At 47.8% G+C, this 14,907-nt stretch overlaps 1 protein-coding gene across 4 annotated transcripts in view; it reads right to left on the reverse strand.

The window, feature by feature from the left end:
• LOC145359214 (NGFI-A-binding protein 1-like) overlaps positions 1-14,907 on the reverse strand; it is a 64,644-nt gene that overhangs the window by 23,968 nt on the left and 25,769 nt on the right. Inside the window, exon 3 of one of the 4 annotated variants that reach the window (XM_080213692.1) lies at positions 355-488. In XM_080213692.1, coding sequence (XP_080069818.1) covers positions 355-488 — 134 coding nt within the window. Of the gene's footprint in view, positions 1-354; positions 492-14,907 lie in introns of all 4 variants that reach the window. The other 3 variants (XM_080213693.1, XM_080213691.1, XM_080213694.1) reach the window with 3 other exon arrangements.

Raw genomic sequence — 14,907 nt, forward strand, 5'->3', positions numbered from 1 at the left:
ATCATGCCAATCTATTTACATTGCAACTTTGCAATATAAATGCTCAATAATATAGGTTCTATATTTCTGTTTTGCTCACATTGCAATATATTCATTTTAATTTTGCTTTGTTTCTTTAATCTTTACGTCTTTACAAGAGAATGTTTCTCTCTGTGGCCCAGTTGGTAATGGAATCCCTGGTGGGCAGTGAGATGTTGCCACAAACACAGATTCTGGTACAGTATTGAGGTGTCCAGTCCTTGCAGGGTTGACCACAAGCTGCACGCGTTCAATAGTTAGCCCTGGTGGCGTCAGGTTCTGTGCTTTGCGACTGGGAGGGGGTGGGCCCTGACTGGGTTAAACCACCTTCCCTACCTGGAATACCTGTGACTGTATTTGTACCCGGAGTCTCGGACCACTTGTCGGGCGAGTGGGAAAAGCTCGTCCCGCCGGGCGAGCAGGGTGGTGTCGATCAGGCAGAGCTGGGCCGCTGCTTCATTCACCATGACCTGCTGGGCAAAACAGAGAGAGAAAAAAAAAACAAACGCAACGGTTAAGCCTTGACTCGCCACTCAGGTTTGGAAAATTGCAAAAGTACGACCACTCAATGGCACGTTCACACGTGATCCCGCAACCTCCCCCCACCGGAATCTCAATCCTGCCCAATGCCAACACGGGAAAGGACGGAGTGGGTGCTTTTCACTGAGAGGAATGCACTAAAAGCATCTGTTGCATTCCCCATCCCCATTCACTGTCCACGGGATGGATCAAGACTGTAGGTGGCACTTATCGGCCTCACCCTCACCGTGCCATGTTTTCTGGTGCCAGAGATGGTTCACCATTGGCCGTTGGTGGGATCTCCGGGTCACACGGTTCATGTGGTTCTCCTGTAACGCCACCAGGGATCCCACCAAGGTGGAGGGGTGTGTGTGTGTGTGTGTGTGTGTGTATGTGTGTGTGTGTGTGTGTCTGTGTGGTTCACCATCAGCAGAACTGGTAGATCGCGCTGACCTGAAAGGGTGGAACATCCCAACCCTCCATGTGCCGGTTGTAAAAGCGGCTGATTGCAATGTCTACAGCCACTGCCCTCAATAGGAATCAGAGAGTCCCTACAGTGCAGAAAGAGGTCACTGGGCCCATCGAGTCTGCACTGACCACAATCCCACCCAGGCCCCACCCCCATATCACTATATATTTACCCGCTAATCCCTCTAACCTACACAGCTCAGGACACTAAAGGGGCAATTTTTTTTAGCATGGCCAATCGACCTAACCCGCACATCTTTGGACTGTGGGAGGAAACCGGAGCGCCTGGAGGAAACCCACACAGACAGTGCAGACAGAATGTGCAAACTCCACACAGACAGTGACCCGAGCCGGGGATCGAACCCAGGTCCCTGGCGCTGTGAAGCAGCAGTGCTAACCACTGTGCCACCGTGTTGCCCCTCATCCATCAACTGGGGAGAGACCTGAAACAAAATGCTGGCCTGCCCTCACCCATTCTACACTCTCACACACAGGCCAGGCCTAGCCCTCCGATTACAATGGCCCTGGGATCCTCCAGTACCTCACCACGATCTTCCATGTCTGAGCCTGGGAATGAGAGTTAGCAAGTTATTCCCACCCCCGCCGCAAGGATCAATACTTCCTTAACACTACCATTCTTTGTTTTATGTATTTTTTGAGGGGATTTCCCCCGAGAGTCTGTGACCTAAAAGCTTGATTACTGAAGGTTGCTGAAAGGATTTGTTGCCAAATTTTCAGTCACAAGTCGTTCTCTTCAGCAACGTTCAACTTCTGCATGCTGTACAGGCGGCACAGTGGTTAGCACTGCTGCCTCACAGCGCCAGGGACCTGGGTTCAATACTGGCCTCGGGTTACTACTGGGCTGGAGTTTGCACATTCTCCCCGCGCCTGCGTGGGTTTCCTCTGGGTGCTCCAGTTTCTTCCCACAGTCCACAGATTTGCGGGTTAGGTTGATTGGCCATGCTAAATTAAACTTAGCGTCAGGGGAACTACCAGGGTAAATATGAGAGGTTGCAGGAATAGAGCTGGATGGGATTGTGGTCGGTACAGACACAATGGGCTGAGCGGCCTCCTTCCGCACTGCAGGGATTTTACGATTCTGTACGGACAAGTGGCTGCTTGACGGTTATCTCAATGCTTTAGGCTCTGGGGAAAAGGTTGCAGCAATCTTTGGAGGGATGCGTCAGTGTAATTATTTGGGGTGGGGAAGGGGGGCCTCGGTCAGGGAACCCAGAAGTCGAGGTTTCCCACATGCCGCTGAGTTTGGATTCCACAGTGTGCGCGCCTGTCTTTTCCTTGCCCGAAACTCATAACTGATGGTTCAGGCAGCGGGAGCAGTTTTGGGAGCTGTCAGTTGCTGCTGCCAATGTAAGACAGACCCTGACCCAACAGCAACTAACATTTATATAGAACATAGAACATAGAACATTACAGCGCAGAACAGGCCCTTCGGCCCACGATGTTGCGCCGACCAGTTACAAAAACAATGACCCACTAGCCTATACCAATCCCTTTTCGTCCATAAACATATCCAGAGATCTCTTAAACGCCCCCAAACTAGACGCATTTACAACTGCAGCAGGCAGGGCATTCCAATCCCTCACCACCCGCTGGGTAAAGAACCTACCCCTGACATCCGTCCTGTAGCTACCCCCCCTTAATTTAAAGCCATGCCCCCTCGTGCTAGCTTTCTCCATCCGAGGAAAAAGGCTATCACTATCCACCCTATCTAAACCTCTAATCATCTTATATGTTTCAATAAGATCCCCTCTTAGCCGCCTTCTTTCCAACGAAAACAACCCTAGATCCCTCAGTCTCTCCTCATAGGACCTCCCCACCATACCAGGCAACATCCTAGTAAACCTCCTCTGCACCCTCTCCAACGCCTCCACATCCTTCTTGTAATGCGGGGACCAGAACTGCACACAGTACTCCAAGTGCGGCCGCACTAGAGTAGTGTACAGTTGCAACATTACACTGCGACTCCTAAATTCAATCCCCCTACCAATAAACGCCAAGACACCGTACGCCTTCTTGACAACCTTATCTACTTGATTCCCAACTTTCAGGGATCTATGTACACACACACCTAGAGCACATATAGCACCTTTAATGTAATAAAACACCCCGAGCTGCTTCGTAGGAACATTATGGGGAGGCGATGGCCAAGTGGGGTTACTGCAAAACTATTAATACAGAAACTCAGCAAATATTCTGGGCACATAAACGGCAAGTGGCCTTCCTGACCACCTGCTAAACCCAGCTTGCAGGTGCAGCAGGTGGTCAGGAAGGCGAATGGGATGCTGGCCTTCATAGCGAGGGGGATTGAATATAAAAGTAGGGAGGTCTTGCTGCAGCTGTATAGGGCATTGGTGAGGCTGCAGCTGGAGTACTGTGTGCAGTTTTGGGCGCCGCACCTGCGCAAAGATATTTTGGCCTTGGAGGGAGTGCAGAGGAGGTTTACTAGGCTGATACCGGAGTTGAGGGGGTTGAGCTATGAGGAGAGGCTGAATAAACTAGGCTTGTACTCGTTGGAGTTTAGAAGAATGAGGGGAGATCTCATTGAGACGTATAAGATGATGAATGGGATGGATAGGATAGAGGTGGAGAGACTCTTCCCGCTCAAAAAAGACAGTAGGACTAGGGGGCACAGCCTCAAGATAAAGGGGGGGGCGGTTTAGAACGGAGTTGAGGAGGAACTTCTTCACTCAAAGGGTGGTGAATCTCTGGAATTCTCTACCCGTTGAAGTGGTGGAGGCTGCCTCGCTAAATATTTTTAAGACGCGGGTTGATGAGTTTTTGATAAGCGAGGGGATTAAGGGTTATGGGGAGAGGGCCGGAAAGTGGAACTGAGCCACGACAGATCAGCCATGATCTTATTGAATGGCGGGGCAGGCTCAAAGGGCCAGATGGCCTACTCCTGCTCCTATTTCTTATGTTCTTATGTTCAAGTGCTGTAAAAGTTCAGCAGATCTGACAGCATCAGTGAAGAGAGAATAAAGTCAACGTTTGGAGTCCGGATGACCCTTCGTCAGATCTCAAAATGTTCTGGGGACCCGGGTTCGAATCCCGCCACGGCAGATGGTAGGATTTGAATTCAATAAAAAATATCTGGAATTAAGAATCTACTGAAGACCATGAAACATTGTCGGAAAAACCCATCTGGTTCACTTATGAAAGGAAATCTGCCGTCCTTACATGGCCTGGCCTACGTGTGACTCCGGAGCCACAGCAACGTGGCTGACTCTCAACTGCCCTCCAAGGGCAACTAAGGATGGGCATTAAATGCTGGCCAGCCAGCCACGCCCATGTCCCACAGGTGAATAAAAGAAAACAAAGTATGACATCCAGACACACAGGTCAGACGGCTCAAAGCTTGGTCAAAGCCCTGTTTGGAGTGTCTTAAATGAGGAAAGTGAAGTGGAGATGGAGAGAAGATATGCCAGAGTTTGGTGCCTTGGCAAAGCTGGTGGAGTGATGAAATTCAGGGAGAACACAAGGGGCCAGATATCTCAGAGGGTTGTAGTGCAGGAGAAGATTATGAAAATAGGGAAGAGCACCAGCCAAGGAGGGACTTCAGAACAAGGGTTAGAATTTTAAAAATCAGGAAACCTCTGGGATGTTAAGCTGAGGATCATTATGGGATCAACGGGCGATGGTTGGTAGTGGGGGAAGCATTGATGTTCCTTCTGGCCCACAAGCAGCGCTGGAAAGGCACCTATCTTTTTCCCAAAGCTGTCCTCGCCTCGCTTCCCCCAGCCCTGGGAGACTCAGATGGTAGAATCGGCAAAGTAGATTAAAACCAAGCTTCACTGAAACACCTAAATACTTACCCTGTCTCCTGCAGCAGGTTCATTGTCCGCTTCCCTGTCTCAACCCGACAGAGGCTTGATGTTTGAAAAAGTTAAAGAGGGAGACTCATAGAATCCCTACAGTACAGAAGGAGGCCATTCAGCCCACTGACTCTGTACTGACCACAATCCCACCCAGGCCCCATTCCCGTAACCCCACAAATTTACCCTGCTAATCCCTCTGACACTAAGGGGTAATTTAGCGTGGCCAATAAACCTAACCTGCACATCTCTGGACTGTGGGAGGAAATTGGAGCATCCAGAGAAAACCCATGCAGACACAGGGATAACGTGCAAGCTCCACACAGACAGTGACCCAAGGTTGGAATTGAACCCAGGTCCCTGGCGCTCTGAGGCAGCAATGCTAACCACTGTGCCTTCCAGTGGCGCTGCTCCCATTCTCGAAAGGACCGAGAACCAGGACGCTGATTTAAGGCAACGGGAGAAAGAGGTATTGGCGACATGAGGAAAAATGCAGTAAATGGCTCGGATCTGGCATGCACTGCCCTGAAATGCGGTGGAAGCAGATTCAACCATGACTTTCAAAAGTGAACTGGACAATTCTCTCAAAGCGGAAAGAAACTGAGGGGGGAAGTGGGACTAGACGAGCGAAGGCGACGCCACAGGTATTGTCAAAGGCATCCCAGGATCCCGGGTTCGAATCCCACCGCAGCAGATGGTCGGAATTGAATTCAGTAAAATCCTGGAATTAAAAGTTTACCGATGACCACGAAAATTGTTGTAAAATCTCATCTGCCTGTTCCTAGCAGGTCTGGCCTTCATGTGGTTCCAGCCCCAAAGCGATGTGGTTGACTTTTAAGTGCCCTCTGAACTGGCCTAGCAAGCCAAAGGCAATTAGGGATGGGCCAAAAAAATGCTGGCACACATCCCTTGAAGGAATAAAAAGTCGCTCACAATGTGTGCAGTTCTGGTCACCTCACTATAAGAAGCATGTGGAAACACTGGAAAGGGTGCAGAGGAGATTTACCAGGATGCTGCCTGGTTTGGAGGGTAGGTCTTATGAGGAAAGGTTGAGGGAGCTGAGGCTTTTCTCTTTGGAGCAAAGGAGGATGAGAGGTTTATAAGATGATGAGAAGGATTGATAGAGTGGACGTTCAGAGACTATTTCCTTGGGTGGACGTAGCTGTTACTAGGCGGCATAACCGTAAGGTTCATGGTGGGAGATATAGGAGGGATGTCCGAGGTACATTCTTCACTCAGAGAGTGGATGGGATGTGGAATGCACTGCCTGCTGTGATAGTGGAGTCAGGCACTTGAGGAACTTTCAAGTGGTTATTAAATAGACACATGGAGCACACCAGAATGATAGGGAGTGGGATAGCTTGATCTTGGGTTCAGACATAGCTCAGCACAACATCGAGGGCCGAAGGGCCTGTACTGTGCTGTTCTATGTTTCTATGTAATGAAAGTCAGCGATAAGTATGAGTAGGCTGAATGGTCTCCTTCTGTGCTGTAACCTTACGATCTCACATGACTCTGTTCTGCTAAATTTGGGGGGCTGGGATTCAGCCCAAAATGATCACAATTTGTGCAGCTAAATGTCACAAACTAACAATCTTTCGTGCACACCTGTAACATAATAGGCTACAAATCAGAGGCAAAAATAAATATTTAGTCACAGTGGCAGGCACTGCTGCCTCATAGCGCCAGGGACCAAGTTCAGTTCCAGCCTTGGGTGACTGTACAATTTGCCCAATCTCCCCGTGTCTGCGTGGGTTTCCTCCAGGTGCTCCGGTATCCTCCCAAAGTCCATACTAAATTGCCCCTTAGTGTCCAGATATCTATAAATTAGGTTGATTAGCCATGGTAAATGCATTGAGTTATAGAATAGAGTCCCTGCAGTATAGGACGAGGCCCTTCAGTCCATCCAGCCTGCATCGACAACAATCTCACCCTATCCCCACAACTCCACATATTTACCCCGCTAATCCCCCAAAACTAGGGTCAATTTAGCACGGCCAATCCACCCAACCTGCACATCTTTGGAATGTGAGAGGAAACTGGAGCACCTGAAGGAAACCCACACAGACACGGGGAGAACGTGCAAACTCCTCACAGACAGTGACCCATGCTGGGAATCGAACCCGAGTCCCTGGTGCTGTGAGACAGCAGTGCTAATCACTGTGCTACCGTGCCGACCCCGTTGGACACGTTAACTCTGCTTCCCTCTCCACAGATGACGACAGATGCGCTGAGGTTTTCCAGCACTTTTATGTGTTTTTGTTTAAATTTATGATTACCAGCATTTTGCTTTCGTTCCAGTTCTGAAACCTGCCATTCGATACAAGTTGTAAGTACAACCTGAAACTCTATGTGTAGTACAGAGAACAAAAAGCAGGGTATTTTTTTTACTGAGGCGGGGGAGGGGGATTGCTAGCTTGTTTTTGGCAGCTCATTACGTTAATCCATGTTCTTAAAGTCTAAATTGTGGAGTCATGCGGCTTTATGTAACACCATTCTCACTTTCCTTTGTCAGTACACAGGGTTTCTGTCCAGCTGTGACTAATAGGGCTGATCCAGCAATCCCATACCAATCACAATCCACATGCATATAATTTCCCAAGCTCTGCTCTCTCCCTCTCACTCTCACACCTCTCTCTCATGCACACACACACTCTTGCTCTCGCGCGCGCGCACACACACATACACACACACACACTTTCTCTCCCTCTCGCATACACGCAAGCACACACACACACACACACACACACACACTCCCTCTCGCGCACACACCCTCCGTCCCACACCCTCCCTCTCTCTCTGGGAATGCTGAATGCTGCCCTGTGGTTTAAAAGCAATCCATTTCATTTTCTGTTCCTTTGTAGTTATAAAGCTTGGTTTCAGCACTAATGGATTGCTGCCTGTATTCAAAGCCATTTAACTCGAGGAGGAACAAGGGGCACAGAGACAAAGGAACAGAAAGAGTGGGGGAAAAAAAACTGTGAGAGAAAGGGGATGGCTTCAGGGGGAATTAATTGTAAACAAATTCCAGGGGAACGGGACTGGAAGTGGATCGACCTGAACGTAAAGCAAGGAATTGTCAAATGAGTTCGCAGACCAGTGGGTTTGTAGAATTTCCTCTGCTGTTTTAACAGAGCATCAGCTGTCAGATTAAACAGGGTAACAACTCTATTAGAATCCACACAGCACAGAAAGAGGCCATTCGGCCCACTGAGTCTGCACCAACTCTCCAAAAGAGCATCTTACCCCCGCCCCGCCATTAAGCAGCCACTCAATGACCTTTTCCCGCCCAGCCTCAATTTTTAGACCGGCAGGAATTGAACGTGGGTAGGGTGGGAGAGTGACAAAAAAAAAACACCTTTTCCCTTTCTCCGGTGGGAATGTAGTGGGGGGGAGCGGGGAGGGCTCACCCTGAAAGCCCCCTGGTGAACTGGTGCAACAACAATAATCTCCCCCTAAATGTCAGCGAAACGAAGGAGACAGTAATCGACTTCAAGAAGCGTAATGGAGGACATGCCCCTGTCTACATCAACGGAGATGAAGTGGAAATGGTTGAAAGCTTCAAGTTTCCAGGTGTCCAGATCACCAACAATCCATCCTGGTCCCTCCATGCCGATGCTACAGTTAAGAAAGCCCACCAACGCCTTTACTTTCTCAGGGGGACAAGGAAATTTGGCATGTCTGCTGCGACTCCCACCAACAAAGAACAAAGAAAATTACAGCACAGGAACAGGCCCCTCAGCCCTCCAAGCCTGCACCGACTATGCTGCCCGACTTAACTAAAATCCACCCCCCACCCTTCCGAGGGCCATATCCTTCAATTCCCATCCTATTCATGTACTTGTCAAGATGCCCCTTAAAAGTCACTACCATATCCACTTCCACTACCTCCCCTGGCAACGAGTTCCAGGCACCCATTACTCTCTGTGTAAAAAATCTGCCTTGTACATCTCCTTTAAACTTTGCCCTTCGCACCTTAAACCTGTGTCCCCTAGTAATTGACTCTTCCACTCTGGGAAAATGCTTCTGACTATCCACTTTGTCCATGCTCTAATAATCTTGTAGACTATCCAATCTGTCCATGCTCTAATAATCTTGTAGACTTCTAACAGGTCTCCCCTCAACCTCTGTTGCTCCACTGAAAACAAACCAAGTTTTTCCAATCTCTCCTCATAGCTAATGCCATCCATAACAGGCAACACCTGGTAAATCTTTTCTGTACCAAAGCCTTCACATCCTTCTGGTAGTGTGGCGACCAGAATTGAACACTATATTCTAAGTGCAGCCTAACTAAGGTTCTATAACGCTGCAACATGACTTGCCAATTTCTAAACTCAATACTCTGATCGATGAAGGCAGGCATGCCGTATGTCTTCTTTGGCTACCTTCTCCATCTGCACTGCCACTTTCAGTGACCTGTGTACCTATACACCCAGATCCCTCTGCCTATCAATACTCTTAAAGGTTCTGCCATTTACTATATATTTTCCTATCTGTATTCAACCTTCCAAAATGCATTACCTCACATTTGTCCGGATTAAACTCCATCTGTCATCTCTCCACCCAAGTCTCCAATTGATCTATATCCTGCTGTCTGACCATCCTCTGATGGTCCTCATCGCTATCCGCAAATCCACCAACTTCTGTGTTGTCCGCAAACTTACTAATCACACCAGTTACATTTTCCTACAAATCATTTATATATGTTATAAACAGCAAAGGGCCCAGCACTGATCCCACTTGTCACAGCCCTCCATTCAGAAACGCACCCTTCCACTGCTACCCTCTTTTGCAACGTTTGCAGATGCACCATAGAAAGCATTCCTTCTGATTGTATCACAACTTGGTATGGGTCCTGCTCTGCCAAGACTGCAAGAAACTACAAAGAACATAGCCCAGTCCTTCACGCAAAGCAGCCTCCCATCCAATCACACCGTCTACAGTTGCTGCTGACTCGGAAAAGTAGCCAGCATAACTAAGGATCCCATGCATCCTGGACATTCTCTCTTCCAACTTCTTCCAGCGGGAAAAAGATGGAAAAGTCTGAGGTTACATACCAACCGACTCAAGAACAGCTCCTTCCCCGCGTGCCGTCAGACTTTTGAATGGATCTACCCTGCATGAAGTTGACCTTTCTCTACACCCTAGCCGTGACTGTAACACTACATTCTGCACCCTCTTCTTTCCTTCTCTATGAACGGTATGCTTTGTTTGTATAGCACGCAAGAAACAATACTTTTCACGGTATATTAATACATAAATTAAATCAAATCAGAATTGGTGTGCCCTGCCAGCCAGGATGTTGGAACTCCGGGACACACACACACACACACACACACACACACACACACACACACACACACACACACACACACACACACACACACACAATGCGAGTTTGAGAGTTGGCAGTTGCATGTTTTGCGCTGACTCTCAGGATGGTGCGTGCCAAGCGCTTGCCTGCCTTAAAATCGCAGCCTATAGAGTACCTTCTCACTCCTGATAAGAGAACAAACACACCGCGACACTAAAAACCAGGCTTAAAATGGCAAGAAAGAAACTTAAGAGACTGATAAACACAACGGTCGTGTTTCAAAATTTTGCCAAAACAGCAACTGCATTTCATATTTACTGTATTTTTTTAAAATCGGTACTGACATTGGATTTCAAAGTGTGACATTCCCCAATTACCCTTGAGCTGATTGACTGGCTTAAAGTTTTAAAGTTTATTTGCTTATTAGTCACAAGTAAGGCTTACATTAACACTGCAATAACAATAATAAAATTCCCCTGTTCACCACGCTCCAGAGCCTGTCTGGGTCACTGCACTTAACCAGCATGTCTTTTGGACTCTGGGAGGAAACCGGAGCATCCGGAGGAAACCCACGCAGAGAGAATGTGCAAACTCCACACAGACAGTGAGCTAAGCCGGGAATCAAACCCAGGCCCCTGGCACTCTGAGGCAGCAGTGCTGACCACTGAGTCATGGCTTATTAGAACCTTTCAGATTCAACCACATTGCTAGAGTCACATGTAGGCCAGACCCGGCAAAGGCCATTAATGAACCAGATGGGTTTCTATAACAATCAGTGTTAGTTGCCATGGTTACTATTTTTACTTAGCTTTATATTCCAGATTTATTGGTTGAATCTAACCTCCACTACTCCAAAGTGCTGGGATTTGAACGCACACCCAGCTGGGCCCTGGACCACTTGCCCAATAACATTCCCACTGCATCCGTCTCTCAACAGTTGCGATGAGCAGATGTCCGGGGATGGCAGGACTGATATATGAGGAGGGAATGACTCGATTAGGATTGTTTTCACTGGAGTTCAGACCAATGAGGGGGGGAATCTCATAGAGACTTATAAAATTCTAACAAGACTAGGCAGAGTAGATGCAGGAAGGATGTTCCCTATGATGGAGGAGTCCAGAACCAGGGGATCACTGTCTGAGGATTTAGTGGAGACCATTTATGACGGAGGCGAGGAGACATTTCTTCACCCAAAGAGTGGTGAGGCTGTGGAATTCATTACTATAGGAAGTAGTTGATGCCAAAACATTGAACGTATTCAAGAGGCGGCTGGACATAGCACTTGGGGCGAATGGGATCAAAGGTTAAAGTAAAGTTTATTTATTAGTCACAAGTAAGGCGAGCATTAACAATGCAATAAAGTTACTGTGAAATTCTCCTAGTCACCACATTCCGGCACCTGTTCGGGTCAATGCACCTAACCAGCACATTTTTCAGATTGTGGGAGGAAACTGGAGCACCCAGAGGAAACCCACGCAGACACGGGGAGAATGTGCAAACAGACAGTGACTCAAATCAGGAATCGAATGTGGGTCCCTGGTGCTGTGAGGCAGCAGTGCCAACCACTGTGCCACCGTGCTGCCTACAGGGAAAAGCAGGATTAGGCTATTGATGAGTTGGATGATCAGCCATGACCCGTAATGAATGGCAGAGAAGGCTCAAAGGGCCAAATAGCCTCCTCCTGTCCCAACCTTCTATGTTTCAAATGCTTCCCAAAGTTGAGAGAGGTGGCTGTTTAAGCTCAACACGTGTGGCTCAATTCACTGAATCACCGGTGCACTGCCTTCACTCAATATCACAACTCTTCAACAACAGTAACCACTGAACTCAAATATCACTGCACGCCCAGAACATAGTTGGGTGGCAACTCCATGTAACGTCAAAAGATAGACCCTGTTGTGGGGAACCATCTTGAAAAGATACACTGAAACCACCACCAACAACACCTTGCACTCATAGAGCACATTTTCTTTTTATTCATGCATGGGACATGGGCATTGCTGGCTGGCCAGCATTTATTGCCCATCCCAAGTTGCCCTTGAAGGGCATTTGCGAGTCAACCACATTTCTGTGGCTCTGGAATTACATGTAGGCCAGACCAGGTAAGGACGGCAGATTTCCTTCCCTACAAGGACATTAATGAACCAGATGGGTTTTTCTGATAATCAACATTGGCCATCAGTGGATTATTAATTCCAGATTTTTTTTATTGAATTCAAATTCCACCATCTGCCATGGCGGGATTCGAAGCCCACTGAATATTAGCTGAGCTTCCGGATTAACAGTCTAGCGATAATACCACTAAGCCATCGTCTCTCCTAATCATGATAAAATGTTCCAGTGCATCTCAGAGAAGCATCAGATAAAATGTGATATCAAACCACATGAGGTGATAACAAGGCAGCTGAAGGCATAGCCACCAATGGCACAATGATTAAAATCAGGATTGTACAATAGGCCAGAACAGGAGTGGGTCAGAGATCCTGGAGGGTTGTTGGACTGGAGGAGATTGCAGAATCAGGGCGGAGAGAGGGCATCTGAAAACAGGAATGAGAATTTAGAAATCAAGGCGTTGCCAGGCATGCCAATGTGACGATTCAAACAGCTTCCTGCAGACTCTGAGGAACAGATACTCAGTCAGTGAGAAAAACACTAAAAATAGCTTCATAAAGAGTCAGCGGAACTGATATTCAAGACTGGTTCGGAGTAAAGGGAGAACACGATTAATAAGGAAAGTGGCATGGATCCAGACTTCACTGTCAGGAGCCTGAGTTCAGGGGGAGGCACAGTAACTCGCACTGCTGCCTCACAGCGCCAGGGACCTGGGTTCGATTCCCGGCTTGGGTCACTGTCTGTGCAGAGCATGCACGTTCTCCCCGTGTCTGTGTGGGTTTCCTCCAGGTGCTCTGGTTTCCTCCTACAGTCCAAAGATGTGCAGGTTAGGTGGATTAGCCATGCTAAATTGCTCCTTAGTGTCAGGGGGAGTAGCTAGGGTAAATGCATGGGGTTGTGGGGATAGGGCCTGGGTGGGATTGTGGTTGGTACAGACTCGATGAGCAAATGGCCTCCTTCTGCACTGGAGGATTCTATGGATGTTATGAAAAGTAAAGTTACACATGCGTGTCTCAGCATGGGCAGGAGATGCAAGGTGAATTTATAGGTAGTAAATGGTAAATTCAAATAATACTTTATATTAAATAGTATGAACAGGAGAATGAGACGCAAGTTCAAGTTCATGCAAGAGGTAACTTTAGGATCTCACATGAGGGTGTTTTTTATCATATGATGTTCAACGCTTGGGATGTCCTGTCCTGCACGGTGGGTTAAGATGAAAATCCTGGAATTATTAAAGAATTAACTAGATGGAGCTATTCATGAGACGGGAGAGGTTGTGGATTAAAATGAGCCTAGTGGCCAACCTTATCTATTAGCAGTTTTAGTGAAATGGTGCAGACTGAGAGTAGAGAGAGGGAGAGAGGCACTGAAACCAAACTCCCACACAGAGTCGGTGAGGAATCTAACCACTTACACTGAAACTGTGTCCCCATACAGTCAATGAGGAACTTATCCTCAGTCACATAGGAAAACAAAGACGCACAGAAACTTAGCCCACACACAGGCGCACACACACACACACACACACACGCACACACACACACACACACACACAAGTGCAAGCACGTGCATGCATGCGCACACACCCACAATCAGTGAGGAACAGATACTTGCACTGGTTATATTCCAGGGGGAACCACACAAAGTCCACCCTGAGGACATCCTATCTCTCTCTCTGATGTTGATGGCCCGGAATGATAGCTGGCCCTATGTCCAGTGTCCTTACCGTAACTTGCTGACTCAGGTACTGAGGCTGCTGTGTATGCCTACGATTTATTTTCTTCCTATACATCATCAGAGACCCTCTGACAGTCTGCCCCAGCACAAGCTTAAATGACAGAAAAGCTCCTTGGGACCATCCAGCAAGCAGGGAAAATACATGACATAAACCAATAAAGCACATCCACAGCAGGAAGGTGAATGCAGTGCCGTCACACTGGACTTTAATAAAGCTGAACTCAAACCATTTAGAGATCTTTACGGGGTATACGGAAACTTTCCCTGTAACTTCACTGCAGTGTTAATGTAAACTTACATGTGACACAAATAAATAAACGTTAATACGATCTCCTTCAAAAGGCAAGTTTTTGAAATGATCACACTACATTCACTAGAGCTCGGGTGCAGAATTGCCAGGGAAACAACTGGAGATTGTTGTCCTTCCAAAGCTGGAGTGTACCTGGAGAGGAATATTTTGAACTGTATAACAGAGGGTGAAGAACTGGACATTATACCACCTCACAATTCTTCAAGGTATCTTCCCTGATCTAACCCTGACCTCTCAAGTATCCTTCACTTTAATCACTCCATCGCTGGTGGACATGCCCTCAATTGACAAGGCCCTAAGCTCTGGAATTCCCTCTTTATACTCTTGCTACACCCCCATCCTGGTGACATGTCAGTGGTCAATGGTGAGGTCCTCTGATCCTGCCACTGTTAACAGGCTTTCCCATTGAATGCACCCCCTCACCACCACAGATGTGTCGTCAGCACTGTTTTAAGATCCCACTAGTATAAATGGCCAGGAGGTCCCACCTTTTGTCTCTTACCTCTTTTTGCTCTTTCAAGACGCCCCTAAAAACCTATCTCTGGCCAAGCTGTTGGGACACCTGCCCTCAGATCGCCTAATGCGGTTCAGTA

This window comes from Carcharhinus amblyrhynchos, chromosome 27, assembly GCF_965287045.1.
Source record: "Carcharhinus amblyrhynchos chromosome 27, sCarAmb.v2.hapA, whole genome shotgun sequence".
NCBI classification, from domain to species: Eukaryota; Metazoa; Chordata; class Chondrichthyes; order Carcharhiniformes; family Carcharhinidae; genus Carcharhinus; species Carcharhinus amblyrhynchos.